The sequence below is a fragment of the Mustela lutreola genome, chromosome 7 (assembly GCF_030435805.1).
Source record: "Mustela lutreola isolate mMusLut2 chromosome 7, mMusLut2.pri, whole genome shotgun sequence".
Classification (NCBI taxonomy): Eukaryota; Metazoa; Chordata; class Mammalia; order Carnivora; family Mustelidae; genus Mustela; species Mustela lutreola.
This window is the reverse complement of record NC_081296.1, coordinates 107,216,210-107,237,713: the sequence shown is the minus strand read 5'-3', so window position 1 is coordinate 107,237,713 and position 21,504 is coordinate 107,216,210. Positions and strand designations below refer to the sequence as shown.

Here is a 21,504-nt window from a genome sequence, read left to right as displayed (position 1 = left end):
ACTCAGTGGGATGGTAGCAAACAAACAGTTCTTAACTGCCTGTCTCCCCAGGGTTGGATGTGCAGAGGCAATACACAGAAATACACATCTTCCAGTCTTCTGTTGAAGGAAGTATATTTACATGCTTCTGTCTGCTGCTCTCCCTGCGTGTGCTCTCTCTCTCACTCTCTCTGACAAGTGAACAAAATCTTTATGCTTGATTTAAAAGGAAGTGGATCAAGGATGAAAATATCCAGATCTAAGCATCAGAGGCCTTCCAGGCTACCTGATGCACAATTTTTGTAGTTCTGAGAAGGAAAATTAAATCAAAACAGTAAGAGTTAGCAATGTGTGTGCATGTGTGTGCACGTGTGTGTGTGTGTGTGTGTGTGTGTATAAAGGTGACCATGGATAAGTGAGAACTCGTCAATGGATGAATGAGATATGGCAAGGGGTAATGTGTGTGTATGAAAGACTAATCAGTTCTGATCAATGATTACACACTTTTATAACGATGAGGGTTTCTATACTTTATCTGAGACTCAAATTTTTTTATTTAAAAATTTTTTTTTGTTTTTTTGGGTTTTTTTGTTTTAAAGATTTTATTTATTTATTTATTTGACACAGAGAGAGAGAGATCACAAGTAGGCAGAGAGGCAGACAGAGAGAGAGAGAGAGAGGGAAGCAGGGCCCCCACTGAGCAGAGAACCTGACACGGGACTCGATCCCAGGACCCTGAGATCACGACCTGAACCGAAGGCAGAGGCTTAATCCTCTGAGCCATGTAGGCTCCCTAGACTAAAATTTTTTAAAAAGAAAGGAAAACGTTCCCTGAGTGTGTGGCTTCTAATTAGTCTGCATTTAGTGCTGACTGAGATCCTTCCCTTTGGGACACTGACAAATACAGGCACACCCTCAATTACTGGAAATCAGTAAGAACATAAAAGACCATGTGGACAATCACAAAGCTTTGAGAGTAAACCATGAGGAGCTCAGGAATGAATAATAAGGTTCATCACCTAAATGAGACTATTCCTTCAAGAATGAGAAAGCTCATTAGAATAGTTAAAACTATTCTTCTCAAACTATTCCAAAAAATAGAAAAGGAAGGAAAAGTTCCAAATTTATTCCATGAGGCCAGCATTATCCTGATTCCAAAACCAGAAAAAGAAACCACCGAAAAGAGAGAGAGAGAGAACTACAGGACAGTATCTCTGATGAACAAAGATGCAAATATGCTCAACAAAATGCTATAAAACCAAATTCAACAACACATTAAAAAAAAAACCTTTCAGCACAATCAAGTTAGATTTACTCCTGGGATGCAAGGATAGTTCAATATTTGCACACCAATCAATGTGATACATTATTACATCAATAAGAGAAAGGATAAAAACCATATGATCATTTCAATAGATGCAGCAAAAGCTTCCGACAAACTACAACATTCATTCATGATTTAAAAAAATCCTTAACAAAAGAGGTTTAGAGAGAACATATTTTCAATACAATAAAAGCAATTTTTAAAAAGATTTTATTTATTTATTTGACACAGAGAGTGTGAGAGCACACATAAGCAGAGGGAGAGGCAGAGGGAAAGGGAGAAGCAGGCTCCCCACTGAGCAGAAAGTCTGATGTGGGGCTTGATCTCAGGACCTGGAATCGTGACCCGCTTGGAGGCAGCCGCTTAACCAACGGAGCCACCCAACTGCTGGTATAAAGGCCATCTATGAAAAACCCACAGCTAACATCATCCATAATGGGGAAGAACGGAGCACTTTTCTCCTATGATCGGGAGCAAGACAGGGATGTCCACTCTCACCACTTTTATTCAAAATAGTACTAGAAATCCTAGCCACAGAAACAACACAACAAAAAGAAATAAAAGGCATCCAAACTGGTAAGGAAGAAGTAGAACTTCCACTGTTTGTAGATGACATGACACTATGTATAGAAAACCCAAACTACTCCACCAAAAAACTGCTAGAACTAATAAATGAATTCATCAAAGTGGCAAGGTACAAAATTAATGTATAGAAATCAGTTTTCCTATATAGCAATAATGAACCAGCAGAGAGTGAAATTATGAAAACAATCCCATTTATAATTGTACCAAAAACAATAAGATATAAAGGAATAAACTTAATCAAAGCAGTGAAAGACCTGTATTCTGAAAACTATAAAACACTGATGAAAGAAATGGAAAATACAAACCAACGGAAAGTCATTCCAAGCTTACGGAAGAACAAATATTGTTAAAATGTCCATAATACCCTTGGGGCACCTGGGTGGCTCAGTGGGTTAAGCCGCTGCCTTTGGCTCAGGTCATGATCTCAGGGTCCTGAGATCGAGTCCCGTGTCGGGCTCTCTGCTCAGCAGGGAGCCTGCTTCCCTCTCTCTCTCTCTCTGCCTGCCTCTCTGCCTACTTGTGATCTCTCTCTGTCAAATAAATAAAATCTTTAAATTAAAAAAAAATGTCCATAATACCCCAAACAATGTATACATTTAATGCAATCGCTGTCAAAATACTAACATCATTTGTCACAGAACTATAACAATCCTAAAATTTATATGGAAACCCAAAAGACCCCGAATAGCCAAAGTAATCTTGAAAAAGAAAAACAAAGCTGGAGTCATCACAATTCCAGACTTCAAGTTATATTACAAAGGTATAGTAATCAAAACAGTATGGTACTAGTACAAAAAATAGACATATAGATCAATGGACCAGAACAGAAAACCCAGAAATAAACCCACAATTTTTTTTTAATTGTGTGCTTTTCATTCTCTCTTTTTTAAAGATTTTATTTATTTATTTGAGAGAGCGCAAAAGTAAGTACAAGTACAGGCAGTACAGGCAGAGAGAGAAGGAGAAGCAGGCTCCCTGCTGAGCAGGGATCCTGATGTGGAGCTCAATCAGAAAACCCTGGGATCATGACCTGAGCTGAAGGCAGCCACTTAACCGACTGAGCCATCCAGGTGCCCCAATAAACCCACAGTTATATGGTCAATTAATCTCTGACAAAGCAGAAAAGAATATCCAATGGGAAAGACAGTCTCTTCAACAAATGATGTTGGGAAAATTGGACAGCAATATACAAAAGAAAGAAACTAAACCACTTTCTTACACCATACGCAGAAATAAATTCCAGATGGACTAAAGACCTAAATGTGAGACCTGAAACCATAAAAATTCTGGACGAGAACACGGGCAGTAATAATTTTGACACTAGCCTTACCAGCTTTTTTCTAGATAGTGAAAGGGTCCGTGACAAAAGGATGAGACTGATACAAAGCGAAGGTCAAGCAAAGCTTTATTTCGCGCCAAGCATCGAGAATCAAACTGACCGGCCAGGCCATCTCTTGCAAAGAGGTGACCCCTCCCAGTCTCACAGACTAACTTTTATAGAGTAAAGGCCATGTGGTTGAGCCTGGCCACACACAGGTGGCCACTGAGTTACATTCTACCCCATGATAGTCTTCTAATTCAGCCTATGGCCTTGGCTGGAATTGGCACCTTTGTCTGGTGTCCAAAAGGCGAAGCTCACACTCCTTGGTGGGTAATACGTGCGATTTCCCTTGATTGGACGTTTCCACCTGGCCTGGCTCATCCTTGGCAAGTAGGGAGGTAATACGTGCGCTTTTACTGATTGGACGTTTCCAGCTGGCCGGACACATCCTTGTATGTGGGCTCCGCTATCAGGGGCTGGTCAGTCATATTTCACCAGTTCTGTTTCTAAGAGCTTTTCTCTTGGGGGGAAGGGGCAGGTTCAATCTAAGTTTACTACATAAACAACAAAATGGCTCGCTCTGGCTAAGTAGGCCCTTACAGATAGGTTCCCTGAGGCAAGGGAAACAAAAGCAAAAATAAACCACTGGGAATACATTAAAATAAACTTCTGCACCGTGGAGGAAGCAATCAACAAAACTAAGAGGCAACCTACTGAATGGGAGAAGATATCTGTAAATGACAAACCTGATAAAGGGCTAGAATCCAAAATATATTAAAAACTTACACAATTCAACACCCCTCCCCAAAAAAATCTAATTAAAAAATGGGCTGCGGGGCACCTGGGTGGCTCAGTGGGTTAAGCCTCTGCCTTCGGCTCAGGTCATGATCTCAGGGTCTTGGGATCAAGTCCCACATCAGGCTCTCTGCTCATCAGGGAGCCTGCTTCCTCCTCTCTCTCTGCCTCTCTGTCTACTTATGATCTCTCTCTCTCTCTCTGTGTGTCAAATAAATAAATAAAATCTTTTTTAAAAAAAAATGGGCTGCAGACATGAAGACATTCTTCCAAAAAAGACATATAGATAACCAAACTTCACATGAAAAGATGCTCATCATTACTTAACCATTAGGTAAATGCAAATCAAAACTACAAGGGATATCACCTCACATTTCAGAATGGCTAAAATCAGTAAAACAAAACAACAGGTGTTGGCAAGGATGTGGTGAAGAAGGAACCCTTTTGTACTGCTAGTAGGAATGCAAACTGTACAGCCACTGTGGAAAACAGTACGGAAGTTCCTCAAAGAATGAAAAATACAACTACCCTACTATCCAGCAATCACATTACTGGGTATTTACCCAAAGAATACAAAAACACTAATTTGAAAAGATACATGTACCCACATGTTCATTACAACATTGTTTACAATAGCTAAGATATGGAGGAGACAAACTAAAAAAACAGACTCTTAACTATAGAGAACAGAGGGGAGGTGGGTGGGGAGATGGATGAAATAGGTGATGGGGACTACCAGTACACTTATTATGATGTTCTCTGAGCAATGTATAGAATCACTATATTGTACACCTTACATTAATACAACACTGTATGTTAACTAACTGGAAAACTGGAATTAAAATTAAAACTTAAAAAAAAACTGTTCTAAGCAACATAAAACAAAAACAAAAACATGTTCCTCAAAAATTTTGAAAGAGAAACTATCATATGGTCTGCAATTCCACATCTGCATACTTATAAAAAAAAATTTAACCACTATCCAGAAAGGATATACACACCTACATGTTCATAGCAGCATTACTAACAATAGCTAAGACATGAAACAACTTAAGTGTCCACCGTTAAATGAGTGGATAAAGAAGTTTGTGTATACACACACACACAAACACACAAACAGTGGAATATTATTCAGCCACTAAAAAGGAAATCCTGTCATTTACAACTTGGATGGAGCTTTAATACATTACAGTAAGTGAAATAAGCAGAGAAAGACAGATACTGTATGATCTCACTTTTATGCTGAATTAAAAAAAAATCATAGGTAAAGACAACAAATTAGTGGTTACAGAGTTGGTGGATGTGGAGCAAAATCAGTGAAGGGGTCAAAAGGCACAAACTTCCAGTTATAAGTTAAATTAGTCTAGGATGATGCATGGTGAGTACAGGTAACAATACTGTACTGTATACTTGAAAATTATGAAGCGAGTAAATGTTAAAAGTTCTCATCACAAGAAAAAAAATTCATAACTATGTGTGCTGAGGGATGTTAATTAAACTTACTGAAATAATCATCTTGCAAAATAAGTATATCAAATCACATTATAAATCTAAAACTAATACAATGTTATATGTGATTTATATCTCAATTAAAAAATAAGTAAAAATGACTAGAAAACACATCTATGATTCCATTAAACTAGACACTGAGATTGTCACCTGGCTACCTTGGATCCTCACTGCATGTACACCAACACGCAAAAAAGGAGGGCGCTAAAAAAGGAGAAATTGTGTTCCTTTGGTCCAAAAGAAAAAGGAGAGATACGTCTAAATGCAGGAGATCTTTTGGGTATCTCTTAGAACTGTGCTCTATGATAAATTTTATAATTGATTGCTTCAGTTTTTGCTAACTTATAAAATTTACAGGATTCTGTCGCTCAGAAGAAACTCATTGAAAACATAGGGCCAGACTGTGGTAAAGAAACAAAGCTGTGTGTTTAACATTTGTGTTTATTTCTTTTTATATCTTATACATTCTTTCCTATGCAAAGGGGTAAAAGGAGGGATGGATACAGAAATGTGGATGCCATCAGCCTCACTAATGTTTGATGGTGTGAGAGTGCATGAACCAGTAAAAGTGTTAACTGAAATTTAAATCTCACAAATAAGCAGAAAATATAATTCCTGGCAGACGATATATATGGTGTTCTTCGAACAGTATTAAGAATAAAATACTTTGCAATTTCAGTAAGTTGAAAACTTACGGTCTAAGACAAGAACGGGAGCTACTAAGCTATGTGACTTTGGTAAATTACTTAACATCTCTGGATCTCGGTTTCCCCATCTGTAAAATGAGGACACCTGTGTTGGAAATGGAAGCTCAGAGAAAAGTCTTTTTTTTCTTGTCCTAACACAGGTTTTCTCCACCTCAGCAGGACTGACATTTCAGACCAGGCTGAAACGTTGTTGTGGGGCCCTGTTCTGTGTATTTCAAGACGTTTCACAGCGTCCCTGGTCTCTCCCCACCCGTCCCCTCTCCTGTGGACAAACGCCAGGGACACCCCTCCCACAGACAGGAGGCTGAGGAAGCTCCAGACATTGCCAATTGTCCCCTGAGAGGCAAACCCGCCACAGCTGAGAACCCGTGCCTCAACCCTAGGGTTCATCCAAAAAGGACTTGAAAGAGCGTAGTGGCCCGGTTTCAAGGACGTGACTCAGAAAACTGGGGATGCGGAACTTCCAGCTGCGGGTGAGTCGCTGAAGTCCTCATTAAACGGACTATTAAAAGAAGGGGCCACAAGGGGCTACCGAGGAGGGCAAGAGGCCGAACCTCCGGCTTCCGAAAATGAAAGAGGCGCACACTCTCAGCACTGACTCCGCTTCGCTGACTCGTCCGCTGAGTTATTTCCAGAGAAGCGGAGAGCCGGACGCCGCGGGAAGGCGGAGAGGAGGCAGCCGGGGTGCAGCCCCGCGCCGCCGGGAGGCGGAGTCCTCGCGGGGGCCGTCCTCGCCGCGCCCCACGTGCGAGAGCTTGCCTCAGGCCCCGCCCCGGCCCGCCCCTCGCCCCCGGAGCGCCCCCGCCCGCCTGCGCGCGGCCGTGCGTCAGCGGCCCGGGGTGGGGCGGAGGCGTTGGCGCTGCCACGTCCTGGTCGCGGCTCTCGCAGCGGCGGCCGCGACGGCAACCGTGGCTCGGGAGGTGGCGGAGGAGGTGGGGCTGGCGCTGAAGCCGGATCCGGATCCGGTACTGTGTACCCGGGTGGGTGAGAGTCCGACGGGCCTGGAGAGGAGCGCCGACCGCGAGGCCTCCACGGGTGAGGGAGGCTGGGGGCTGGGGAGCGAGAGCGGGGCCGCGCCGGGTGTCCTGGGGGCCGTCGTGGGCCGGCCTGCACATTTATCAAACAGGTGTGACTGTGCCTGCCGCGCCCGGGGGGAGGCGAGCTAGGCCCGGGTGGGAGGTGTTTTTTCCGGGAGCCGCGCATTTAGCTTGGCCAGGTGGGTGCACATGTGGTTGTAGAGCGCGGTTCCGAGCAACTTGAGCGGACACGCGCCTGGAGCAGAGAGAGGTTAGGGCTGAGGGCCAGGGGTCCAGGCGTCCAGCTGTACAGGGGTACGGGAGCAGGGACTGGGGTCGAAACTAACTCTTACTCAGCAGGCTTCAGCGTGGAGGATGGAGACAGTTGCTTAGTCTCTGCCGCCATCGGTTTTCAACGGGCACAAATGCCCCGAACCCCCCTTTTAGCCGTTCCTTTCCGAGGTGCACCCCACGGAGGTCGGGAGCGGCTTGAAGACATGCTCCTGCTCCAAAGACCACGTCCTGCACTGACTAACAGGGGCTTTCACTGCGGGAAGGAAGGACAGCCTTTGTCTCTTTTCCCGGGGCTTGTACTCCTAGGTACACTGAGCACTATGATTTCCCATGTAAGAGGAGCTGATGTCTGTGTACACCCAACTTTTAAAATTCACACAAAATGGAAACGGGCGATTATGGAATTAGTTTTGTTAGGTTATACACTAATGAACAAATCTTAGAATGGGTCTCTAGAAATCATTTAGATCAGTTCTGTTTAGGCAGATTCGCTGACATTTCTTCAAATTAGAGCTACCTATTTGGTAGGATGATGTAAAGATTGGTGTCTATTGAGTATTGTATTTTAGAGTTCAAGATGGGAAAACAAGATAGGATTCTAGTCCCAGTTCACTTGTTTGCTATGTTACCTTGGGGCTCCACATGCTTGTTTCCTAATCGGTAGTCTGGGAATAATGCCAGATTATAGGGATCAAAACGATCAGAAAATAGTTTTTAAAATTTTCAAGTGATGTATAATTGCATAACTTAATAATAATATGGCCAGGCCTGTTAAAAATCATCAGCGAATAAAATATTTTTTCGATTAAAAATTTAATCGAATTATTATTGAAATTGTTATGAAATTTATGTAGACAAACACTAAAGTCTCAAACAGCAAACTTTCCCCCATTCATATACTAAAGTAATGTTGTGATGGCCCCGTGGCTCTTGAAATATGCTAAGCACCTTACACTTGGCCTTGGATTATGCTTTTAATTTTTTAAAAAATTTTTAAAAGATTTTATTTGACAAATATCACAAGTAGCAGAGAGGCAGGCAGAGAGAAAGGAAGGGAAGCAGGCTCCCGGCTGAGCAGAGAGCCGGATATGATGCGGGGCTCAATCGCAGGACCCTGAGATCATGACCTGAGCCACCCACGTGCCCCATGCTTTTAAATTTTTTATATCAACTTTAAAGATCTTCATTCCCAGTGTCTGTTATTACTTGTTGCTCTCAGTTGCTTGTTTCTAGCAGCACCTCCTTGCAAATACACTTTATATTTTAGTGTGCTGTAGAAGCTGGGAATTGTTGAAATTGTGTCCAAAGAATAGTGAACTGAATGAAAACATGATGATCCTAGTAAAAATGAGTTTGGTGTATGGTTTTTGTGATCTCACTTGTGGCAATCTGGGAATCTTTCTTCTTTTGAATTTTCTGAAATGTGGCTTTTAAGTAAGTCTTATGCCATTTGTTATTGATTCACTAGGAATTTATTGGGCTGTTAGGCATATATGGACCTTGTAAATGCATGCTAACTTGGCAATTAAATTGGAAAAGTTCTGAAAATTTTTGTTTTAAGATTTTATTTTATTTATTTGGGGCACCTGGGTGGCTCAGTGGGTTAAGCCTCTGCCTTCGGCTCAGGTCATGATCTCAGGGTCCTGGGATCCAGTCCCACGTCAGGCTTTCTGCTCAGCAGGGAGCCTGCTCCCACCTCTCTCTCTCTGCCTGCCTCTCTGCCTGCTTGTGATCTCTGTCAAATAAATAAAATAAAATCTTAAAAAAAAAAAAAAGATTTTATTTGACAGAGAGCACAAGCAGGGGAACTGTGAGAGGGAGAAGCAGACTCCCCGCTGATCAGGGAGCACCAAGATCATGGGCTCTGGGATCATGACCTGAGCCTAAGGCAGATGCTTGACGAACTGAGCCATCCAGGTGTCCCTAGGGTTTACTTTTGAAAATCAGTCACCCCAGTGATAATGACAAGATTCAGCCTCAGACAGCTGCAATTCTATTTACTGGAATTTCCAAGTTTTGCAGTACTGTGGGCACCCTAAGATGCTAAAATATTTCTTTTGTAAACCAAATTTATCTATTTCATTCCTTTCTAAAATCTTTTGAAATTTGGTATCAGATCACATCCTGTAGGGTTTAACTTTCCCAGCATATTTTATTGGGCACCAGCAGAATTTTACTAAATGGGGAAGGAGTAAGATAAAGGAGAGTAACTTTAAGTATGGCTTTGTTTTGTAAATTAGGTCATAAAAACATTTTAATTTCTGATTGCCTGGTTAATGGATTCTTATTTCTTTTCAGAACGCTTTGTTTATTGTATTTTGATATGGAGGAAATGGAGGGCTCTTTGTTGAAAAATTAAGAATTTCAAGGCAGGGACGCCTGGGTGGCTCAGTTGGTTAAGCAGCTGCCTTCAGCTGGGGTCATGATTCCAGTGTCCTGGGATCGAGTCCCACATTGGGCTCCTTGCTCAGCAGGGAGCCTGCTTCTCCCTCTGCTTGCCATTCTGTCTGCCTGTGCTCGATCTCTGCCCCCCCTCTGATAAATGGATAAAATCTTAAAAAAAAAAAAAAAAAAAAAAAGTTTCAAGGCAGTGGCAGCAGAGAGTAAAACCAACTGTGGGGCCCTGAGTAACTGCAGGGTTCCAGTGCCCTTGAAGCTGGATCTGTTGCCTGGTTTTGAATCCTAACTCTATTCCTTCTTGGCCCTGTTATCTTGAGCAAATTATTGTGCCTGCTTCCTGGTCTGTAAAATGGGGATAATAATGGTAAACCTTTCATTGTATTTTTATTTTTTGTATTTTTATAAGTTAACAAATACAAAGCACTCCATAAATTGCAGCCACTATTATTTATTTTTATGATTATTCATGGAATAGGACCATCTTGTTAAAGAAAAGCATAGGAAAAGAGTAGTATTTACTGTCTAAAATTCATTAGTTAAAGGCTTCATAATCCTAATTCTCCTAATTAGAATCCTAATTCTCCTTTCTCTCTTGGAAATTATTAACTGCATTTTGTTTGTTTTCTAGGCTGTATTTTATTGTAAACTTGGGCAGCTTTATAGGAAAAAGTAATCTAGTTAACTTGAAATTATTCTAATGTTCACCTAAATTCCCTTTCGAGTTCCTTAAATTTCATGGTTACAACTGTATGTTAAATAAAATGATCATCAAACTGTTTAAATAGTGTGTCGCCCTGAAGAAGTAAATTTTTTAACACACTCTGGCTTCTGTATTTAATATTTATGCTTTACTTTGTTAATAAATATTTAGCCTGTTTATCTGCATACCCAAAAAACAATGTTGTTACAATGTTACTCATCTCATCTTTGAGATGAGAATAAACCCAAAAGCCTCAGGATCCAATTATCAGGGACAAACAGTAAAGTGCATGCATTAAAGTTAACCTGTAAAAAATGTTTCAAGTGGACTGTAAGCTTGTTAACTTTGATATGAATGATTGTTAATCATTAGAATTTATTTCCTTATTAATCTTAGGGCCAGGAATAGTGTTTATGGCATAACCCATTTAAGTCCTTTTTGAGGTGGGGAAAAAGCCCCTTGGTATTCTACATATTAACTATGATTACTTTTTTTCTTTCCTATCCAAGAATGTTTCAGTTTAACATAAACATATAATCTGTTGTCCTTTTTGTAGTCCTTGTACCTAGCACAGTACCTGACTCATGAATTAAAGATGAAAAATATTAACAAAAATGTATAAACATGAATTTTTTTTTTTTAAGATTTTTATTTATTTATTTGATAGAGAGAGATCACAAGTAGGCAGAGAGGCAGGCAGAGAGAGAGGGGGAAGCAGGCTCCCTGCTGAGCAGAGAGCCCGATGTGGGGCTCGATCCCAAGACCCTGAGATCATGACCTGAGCTGAAGGCAGAGGCTTAAACCACTGAGCCACCCAGGCGCCCCTAAACATGAATTTTTAATTATTTGCTAACTAAAATATATTTCATTGAGCACTTGCAGTGTGCTAGGCACTATTAAGTGCTATATATAATAAATCATTTAATCCTTCTAATAATTTTATCTCCATTTTACAAATGAGAAAACAGATTGTCAGAGCTGACATGAGCCATAATTGCATTTGATATTTGAACACCAGCTTGACTCCAGAGCACATGTTTTTTTATGTCTTGGGTTTAAATATGGCTCTACTAATTTTGTGATCTTGGGCAGGTTACTTACCATGTGTTGCCTGCATTTCCTCATCTGTTAAAATGGCGATAATAATCATCCCTATCCTGTAAGATTGTTGAAGTAAATGAATTAGTAGTGGGTAAAAGTTCTTTGAACAATGCCTGATTCATCCGAAGAGCCAAACAAATGTTAACTTCTATTATTACACCACGTTACCTTCCCAAAGCCTCTACTACAGTGTAGCATTACCTATAGGTTCCACAGGGTTCCACAGGCAGGAGTTGAATCAAGCTTTAAGGAAAAGTTAAGAGAAAAATTGCCTTTATGCATATTGTGACTTAGGAAATAGGGAACATAACGGGAGTGGGGTTATTGGGAAAATCGTCATTAAATGCACTTTTAATTTTTTCCTGTTTCTTTATTTTATGGTAATATTATGGATATATATCTTTAAAGTCTTTGTTTCAAAGTTCTAGAAGCAATTATCAAATAGAATAGTTTCTTTAACTGGGTAAAGAGATAGAAATGGAAGTTAGAGGTTGCTTTACAGTCTCTTAACGGTTAGGGAGACCCTATTCTAACAACACTGTGTTCCACAGACATGCCACTGCCCCCATTTTTATGCTTTAGTCTATCCTTATATTTGTTATTTAGTCTATTTTTTATTAGACTACACCTAGTAAGAATCTGCCCATTTCTGAGTGTTCAGAGGAGGACAGTACCATAACTGATCCTTTTAAAACAGCATGAAAAACATTGGCTATTCTTAAGCTGCAGATGATAAACTTACATTATAGATTTCTAGAAAATCTGATGTGAAAACAAAATCCAACAGATAACTTTAATATGAATCTGTCATAGCTAAGACCAAATATTACAATGAATGTAGAGTTAATTTAAGCCTGTTCATCAGTTACCTTCTGTTCATGGTTTGTACAAAAAAAAGACAAACATACCCAGTAAGTCTTAGTGGTAAGACCACCAACAAATAATTTCTTAGCCCAATAATAAAATCCAATAATGAAAAGAAAGTAAAATCTCATGGAAAGTGCTATGCTAACACCAACCCACAGGAAATATGTATTTTTAATATTTTATTCATTTATTTTAGAGCATGCATGTCAGCGTGAGGAGGGTCAGATGAAGGGAGAGAATCTCCAGCAGACTCAGCCCAGCGCAGAGCCCAACCCTTGAGATCATGACCCAAGCAAAAACTAAGAGTTGTTTGCCTAAGCACTGAGCTACCCAGGTGCCCCAGGAAAAGTTTTAAAATACTTGCTAGATAATGCAGTTTTAAAGTTTAAAACTTATAGTCACTTGTTTACTATCTGATGTTTACCATGAGTTTTCTATTTGTGGTTGTGGCATTTATGTTAGATTCAGGATAAAAGAGCTTGCATATTTTTATTAAGTAAGGAATTTCTCACTGATCCTAATTCCATATTAAAATACCTTACCATTTAAAATTCTTATTTTAGACCTTACTGCAAAGATGAAACCTGATGAAACTCCTATGTTTGACCCAAGTCTACTCAAAGAAGTGGACTGGAGCCAGAATACAGCTACATTTTCTCCAGCCATTTCCCCAACACATCCTGGAGAAGGTTTGGTCTTGAGGCCCCTTTGTACTGCTGACTTAAATAGAGGTAGGGATTCCATTTACATATCCTGGTTAGAATTACACAGTTGGTCTTTGACAACATGGGGGTTAGGGCACTGACTCGTGTGCATTTGAAAAATCTGTGTATAAATTTTGATTTGCTAAACACTAACTAATTGCTTACTTTTGACTGGAAGCCTTGGCAGTAATAGAAATAGTTGATGAACTCATATATGTGTTATATAATGTATTCTTAAAGTAAGCTAGAGAAGAGAATGTTACTAAAATCATAAGAAAAACTTATTTACAGTACTATAAGGTTTTTATTGAAAAAAATCTGTGTATAAGTGGACCCATACAGTTGAAACCTGTGTTATTCAAGGGTCAACTGTAATTGGCATTCTGTTTTCTCCAGAAACATGATGGTGCTAATTTTAAAAAATAAGTTTGACTTTTGAATTATTTATTTGTACTTAATTTTTTTTTAAGATTTTCTTTAGAAGTAGGCTCTACACCTAGTGTAGGGCTCGAACTCATGACCCCAAGATCAAGTTGCATCCTCCACCAACTGAGCTAGCCAGGTGCCCCATTTGTATTTAATTTTTAAAGTCACACAATTCTAATATGTATCTATCAGGGCTAAGACCAGGTATTACTGCAACATATTTCAAATGACTTAAGTACAACAACATTGCTTCCTCATTAAGAATCCGAAAAGACTTTTCATAAAGGTAAAATTATCATCTATAATGGCACATAAGGAAAAATCTTCTCTAAGAAGCTAGATGGGGAATGAGGGTGGAGATATATGCCTCGAATAAGTTGCAAAGGTTTTGTTTACATATATTTTATATTTCTTTTTTTAATGTCTAAATTCTCCAAATGATTTCTTTAAATTTAATGAATTTAATAAAAAAATCAACTTTTTCGTTTTTGTAATAAAATCAACTTTTTAGTTTTCTTTTTGGTAGGAAATTTAAAGAAACTAATTTTGGTCAAGCTAATTATTGAGTGTATAGGAATCTAGATTATCAAAGTTCTAAAATGTTCACATTTAATTTAACATTAATGAAATTAACAGGAATCTTTAAAAATTAGTCTCAGTGTTATTTATATTTTATCTTAAAAATATTATATTTGGTCATAATGATAATCTTGCACCAAAGCATGTATTTGGGAAAGTTTGGCATTCCCTGCATTAAATTTAATGCAAATTACATTGAAAAATATACCTGCTGGTTTTATAAATATTGAATCATTAAGGTCTGTACTCTTCCAAAAATCTTACACAGGCAAAAACATTGATAGAACCTATTATTGTTTTATGTAGTGATTATAGAAAAGAAAGTTTAATCTTTTTAAATAAAATTAATTTTAAAATGATCACAAAGTTTTGAAAACGTAAGTGCCCATAATCCCACCAGCTTCACACACTGCTTCTTTTGATAGGTCTTTTATTTGGTCTTCTAATAATCTGAAATGTTTTTCAAAACTAGGTTTTTTTAAGGTACTAGGTCAACTGACAGAGACTGGTGTTGTCAACCCTGAACAATTTATGAGTAAGTATTACACCCTCTTTTCCTGAATGAAAAATAAAGGGAAACACATTTTTCATTTGGAGCTGTGCTCCAAAGTGTCTGCGTGTGTTTTGTTCAAATAGCTGGAAATTATTCCTATAACAATTAGCTATTATTTAAATGTTTAATGTGACTGACCTGTTCTAGAATCCAATTGTAGTAATTATCCTGTTTTACGAAATACCTTTTTTTTTTAAAGGTTTTATTTATTTATTTGACAGAGAGAGAGATCATGAGTAGCAGAGAGGTGGGCAGGCAGAGAGAGAGAGAGAGAGAGAGAGAGAGAGGAGGAAGCAGACTCCCTGCTGAGCAGACAGCCTGATGCGGGGCTCAATCCCAGGACCCTGAGACCATGACCCGAGCTGAAGGCAGAGGCTTAACCCACTGAGCCACCCAGGTGCCCCCAAAATACCTGACTTTTAGATAATTTCTGTACCTAGGTGGCAGCTCTTGAGATTGTTTATATTGTAGTATTTTTTTATGTGGTTAGGTTATTCATGGAAATTTCATCACCAAATAATAAAGGGTAAGAAATTATGTTCTAAATTTAATTTGTCTATATTGAATTTTAAGATCAACAGTTATCTTCAAATTTATAGTTCAGTCCCCTTTTTTTATACATGAGAAAATGGAAATCCAGAGAGGTCAAATGACTTAAGATCACAGGTAGTAATTGGTAAGGAAAAGACTAGAACCTTCCTGATTCTATCCATTGCTCTAACACTATCCTCCTGTTTTCTATAATTTCATTTCCTTCACTAGGTAAATTTCTTCATTTCCCTCACTAGATAATTTTGTTTTGTACTCTTATCTGACCCTCCCAAGATGAAAATCACCATTTTCTTTTTTTTTTTTTTAAAGATTTTTATTTATTTATTTGACAGAGAGAAATTACAAGTACACTGAGAGGCAGGCAGAGAGAGAGAGAGAAGGAAGCAGGCTCCCTGCCGAGCAGAGAGCCCGATGCGGGACTCGATCCCAGGACCCTAAGATCATGACCTGAGCCGAAGGCAGCGGCTTAACCCACTGAGCCACCCAGGCGCCCGAAAATCACCATTTTCTGATTCTCACTGTTTTCCTTCATTGAATTTATATCTTCTTTCCCCCTCCAGAATCCTATCTAGAACAAGACTATGGAAATAAACAGTATGTGAGAATATTAGGCTGCTTTTATTCATGAATTCTTCTTTGAATGCATATCAGATTAGATGAGAAACCCATTATTTTGGCAATATGAGTACTAAAAATCAATTTGAGAGGAAAGTATTCCATCTTTGCTCCAATTTGCCATGTGACTTTGAGAAGATTACTTAGAAATGGAGACATTTTTTACCTAGTACACAGGTGCTTTCAAAACATGCAAAACAGACTGTTTCTTAAAAAAAGCAAGTCATGTAGTCATTAAACACTTCAGGACACAAATGGAAAGCTGAAAACTATTTTATCAAAATATTTTGAAGGCAGAAACTGAAAAATTACAGAATGGAGCCATGTAAACATTCTTACTAAAATTTGCAGTTTTGTTTTATTCAACTATTGAGTGTAAAGGTTAAAGAAATTGACTTAAAGTAAGTTATGAAGATATTAAAAGTCTTCATTAGTCACAGAAGTGGCAACATCTACAATTTATTTGTATTATAAGTGCTATTCATCTGAAATAGCTGTTAATAGTTGTACTTTGGGAGATTTTTAAAATGTATAGACCATATTCCCATTGATGATTTACTGATGTTTCAACCACTTGATCATTTCTAATACTTTCTTTAGAAACAAAGTATAAATCACATGATGAAATAGCTTCAAATATTCACTAATGAAATAAGCTAAATATAGTATTTTTATGGTACCTACTAAACTTTAATGTCTACCACATAACGCTTTTCCAATTTCCACAGAATCTTTTGAGCACATGAAGAAATCTGGAGATTATTATGTTACAGTTGTGGAAGATGTAACTTTAGGACAAATTGTTGCTACAGCCACTCTGATAATAGAACATAAATTCATCCATTCCTGTGCTAAGGTATGTGTTCACCTTAACACTTACGAATAAAATGAACACGTGTTTTCTAGCAAAACCAACTTTGAGTTTCCATTAAACCAATCTTATTTTCTTACTGCATTTCATTGTAAAATGAAAGCTATATTGCCCTGAAAAAAACTCTGCTTATTAGAAATCACTTAGTAACATTTTCCCATTATGTTCTGAAGTTAAGAGGAAGAAAATATTAATAATCTGAATTGTTTGCAAAAAATTGTTCTGCAAAGTGTCAGATGGTATAGTCCTAGAGAAACCAAGTCAGCATCATAAAATTTGGCAGTAATGATTAGAATACCTATGTTATTTAAAAGAGAACAATAACAATACTTTGTATATAGATCAACACAAATTTTTAGCAGTCTCCAAGCAGTTAAAGGTTCAAAATATTATATAATTGACCCTTGAACAACATGGGAGTTAAGGACGCTGACACCCCTCCCACTTCTTGAAGTCAAAAATTTGCATGTAACTTGACTCCCAAAACTACTAATAGCCTGTTGACTGGAAGCGTTACCAACAACATAAACAGTTGATTAACATGTATTTTGTATGTTATGTATATTATATATGGTATTTTTATAATAAAGCTAGAGAAAAAATGTTATAAAACAAAATACTTCTGTGAAGTATGAATTTGGTGGGTTTTTACTAGAAATTAATAAATTGTATTTGGATGTTTGAAAGAAACTGCTATTATGCAAGGAATAAGGTGATGTAGTATGAACATGACAAGATTACATTTTGGTGATATGGATTCTGAAATCCGCTTTAAAACAGTGGGTTGGGAAGATTAAGAATATAGACAAAACAAGATTAGGCCATAAATTGATTCATTGTATTTCCTCTATAGTAAGTTAAAAAGGCTTGCAATTTGGTTTTTGAAGTTTGTTTACAAAACATCAGTGAATTATGTCACTTGCTGAATTAGTTAAAAATGCCTAGTCCTTTAAAACATTATATTTTCAGAGAGGAAGAGTAGAAGATGTTGTTGTTAGTGATGAATGCAGAGGAAAGCAGCTTGGCAAACTGTAAGTAGGCAGAAACAAGGTATCCCTGGTTAGCTCCTTTTTCTGTTTCCCTTAATAGTGTCTTGCTCAGGTATTTGTTAAAAAATGTTCTCCTATTTGAAGTCCTTCTTAGGTGTCATTAATTAGGCTCATTCTGTAGCTTAAAGTAAATTTAATAAAGAAAATATTTTTACATTTTATCATGAATTTTAGAAATTCGAAGTATACTGTTTTATTGACTAACATTTTTATTAACTTTTTTTTTTTAACATATAATGTATTTGCTTCAAGGGTACAGGTGTGTGACTCATCAGTCTTATGCAATTCATAGCACTCACCATAGCACATACCCTCCCCAGTGTCCATAACCTAGCCACCTTATCCTTCCCTCCCCACCCCCCAGTAACCCTCCATTTGTTTCCTGAGATTAACAGTCTCTTATGGTTTGTCTCCCTCCCCAGTCCCATCTTGTTTAATTTTTTTTCCCTCCCTACCGCCCAAGAACCCCGGCCCTGCCTCTCAAATTCCTCATATCAGAGAGGTCATATGATAATTGTCTTTCTCTGATTGACTTATTTCGCTAAGCATAATACCCATTCTCCTACTAGTAGAAAACAAACTTTTGGCTAAGTCAAGTGATTCATCCCAGTTTCCCAGTCATATTTAGAAACAGGAAATGTTCTCAGTCTTGTAAGTTTTAGAAACATATACTAAACATATACGCCTTTCCTGTATAATCCCTTATGCATTTATCTAAATCCCTTAAAATATATTTGTTTCATAGGTTTATTGCCTATTTTATAAGCTAGAACTTGCTTCTTAATACCATCTCTTCTGAGTTTTAAAGAACTCACTCAATAAATATTAAGTCCTGCTATGTGCCAGGTATTATTCAAGGTATTTGGGATATATCAGTGAACAAAACAGACCAGCTTCTAGAAGTCCACTTCTGTCTTATCTTTTATAATTTCATAACCTCAGCCAAGATGTGCTTTCTTCAAAATGATACTACTTTTCAGTGTATGCAAACATGAGAGAACTCTCCAACCAAACTTTGTAGCTCTTTTCTACTTTTTTTTCCTAAGGCAGTTAAAATCATACATATATATACCTATATATGTATATATTTTTTTTAAGATTTAATTTATTTGAGAGAGAGAAAGAGGGAGAGAGCAGGCGGTGGGAGGGAGGAGAAGACTCCCCGCTGAGCAGGGAACCCAAAGTAGGTCTCTATCCCAGGACTCTGAGATCATAAACTGTGCTAAGACAGATGGTTACCACACTGAGCCATCCAGGTGTCCCTAGAATCACATTCTTATACTGGGTTTGGATTTTTTAAGGATTTTAAAAATGTATATTTTTGCTTTGTTTCTATTTCATACTAATTTATGTGATAATCCTTTCACAAATACTGGCTTTAAAATGATAAAGAACAACGCTATTTACTCATTACATGTGGGAATTTTGATTGTTCCTAAGTAGTTTGAACAGATTTAGGAAAAAAATTTTTAATTTTGGCCATATTTTTTTAAAAGATTGACAGTCTTCAGTGTTAACATTTAATCTTAAACCTATTTTTAAAGATGGTTTAGGGAGACTTTAGTATTTTGTCGTATTTATTAATGGGCTAGAGATTACTAGGTAAAGTATATTTGAAACAGTGAAATGCTTTGGGTGAATTAAATGCTTTTCCCCTTACAGTTTGAATATTTAAATGAATATAGTGAGAAAGGTCATGTACTAAACCTGTTTCTAATATAAACTTGTTTTATTTATATAATTTCATTCATTCATATTGAGTTACTCAAATGCATTTTTATTAACAAATGCTCTGTGCTTCCCCCCACCTTTTGAATTTCAGGTTATTATCAACCCTTACTTTGCTAAGCAAGAAACTGAACTGTTATAAGATTACCCTTGAATGTCTACCACAAAATGTTGGTTTCTATAAAAAGTTTGGATATACAGTATCTGAAGAAAACTACATGTGTCGGAGGTTTCTAAAGTAAAAAAGACATTTGTAAAGTAAGAAAGACATTTGTCAAAGGAGCTAACGCAACAAGGCAATACTCTTCCTAGAGTTAAAATACTTTGTTGCTGCAACCCAGTGACCTCCATAAATTCTGGATTGAAAAAAAACATGGTAATACAACAAATGTAATGACATTTAGAAGATTACTTTGGGCTGGTGGGATATGCTGTGAGTTTAGATTACAAATGAATATTATAAAGGGGATAATTTTTAACCAAAGGAATATATTTTTAACTTGAATCTTTTCTTGCATTGTATTTTTCTAAAGTTTGGCTTCATTTCTTTGTAGTTAGAGTATAGGTAGTAAGGAGTTATGTGTCTGCTATCTGTACTGCTCATTAAAAAAAAAAAGCATACCATGAATAAGGCTGTTATAACACTCATAAAATGAATACTTTTTTCCCATATATCATGTGAAATTGGATAAGATATAACTAAACGTAGTGCAGTCCAACAATTGTTAATCCTTTTACTATACTGGTAAACAACTTGGTCAGCCTTTTAAAGTAGAAATGAAAATTATAAAATGTGTACATCTAAAAGTTTATATAATTCTTATGCAGATAAGGTACCACCTGTCATATGTGAAGTATAATTATTTATTTGTTTAAAATACCTAAGAGCAAGTATAAGGTACTTTTTAACAGTAAATTAACAAATCTTGATGTATTAAGTATTTCGAACCTGATTTCTCATCTTTTCATCGATGTCTGAAGCCTTTCTTCTGAGTAACATTTTTATGAAAAATAAATGACAAAACTGAGTGGAATATTTAAATATGTATCATACTGCAATTGTTACATCCTTAAAATGCTGATGGAAGCTTTTCTATTTACTGTGATTGTCATGGTACTATTCTGGTCACTATCTTGTTTTGATTTTATTTATTTTAATTATTTTTGTAAGTTGAAGAATTCAATATTTTGTTAATGGTTCTAATCTTTTGCATTCCATGTTACATTAAACCTGTTCATACAGTGAAGTTTTTTGTTAGAATTCTAATGTCTTTTTCTTGAGTCTTCTATTGAACTATTAGATCACATCCTGGTTCATAAGATTTCGGTTTTGTGTACTCTTTGTAAAATTAACTGGGAAGGTAAAGACCAACCACTTTTTATCCCTCTGATTGACACCTACCTCAACTGCATTTAGGATTTCTCCCCTTGGAGTAAACTAAAGTTAAGCTTTCTAAAACAACAAAAACCCTTCACCAGTAGAGGGTGCACCACCTCCCTGCTTACAACCTATGCATATGAAGGGATCTTTCCCTAGTGAAATCAACAAACCTGCTTTTCAGCCCGTTTTGCCTTTGTAGGAGTCCTACAACCTTAGCATGACAGTAGCTTTATTAGGTATATTCTGGTAATTAAAACCCATGTTAAAAAAAAGTAAGCCTAATAGAAGGCAAAATTAAATGCTTTATCTTTCTTATTTCTGAACAATTTGAAATAAAAACAGGATTCTTATTTAAATAAATCCCTTCAGTGCCCTTAAGGTCTTCTCTTAAATCTTTCCCAGAGGAAATAGTTATAAAGTATAGTAATAAAAGTTGTGTCACTGAGCA

At 37.4% G+C, this 21,504-nt stretch overlaps 1 protein-coding gene and 1 non-coding gene across 5 annotated transcripts; both read left to right on the top strand.

Annotated features, from left to right (window-relative positions):
* The first annotated feature begins 214 nt into the window (after positions 1-214).
* On the top strand, positions 215-293 carry LOC131837790 (small nucleolar RNA U2-19). Its single transcript, XR_009356373.1, has one exon. It is a non-coding gene; the product is annotated as a small nucleolar RNA U2-19 (small nucleolar RNA).
* Positions 294-7,053: 6,760 nt separating this feature from the next.
* On the top strand, positions 7,054-20,922 carry GNPNAT1 (glucosamine-phosphate N-acetyltransferase 1). Of its 4 annotated transcripts, none has more exons than XM_059182113.1 (6): positions 7,054-7,200; positions 13,162-13,329; positions 14,780-14,842; positions 16,756-16,883; positions 17,868-17,929; positions 19,770-20,922. In XM_059182113.1, exons 2-6 carry the CDS (start codon positions 13,176-13,178, stop codon positions 19,915-19,917), a joined length of 555 nt encoding a protein of 184 aa, XP_059038096.1. In that variant the 5' UTR covers positions 7,054-7,200; positions 13,162-13,175; the 3' UTR covers positions 19,918-20,922. The 4 variants fall into 4 exon arrangements, with proteins under 4 accessions (XP_059038096.1, XP_059038099.1, XP_059038098.1 ...); XM_059182116.1 differs by having other exon boundaries at positions 7,062-7,152; XM_059182115.1 differs by having other exon boundaries at positions 7,077-7,346.
* The last annotated feature ends 582 nt before the right edge of the window (positions 20,923-21,504 follow it).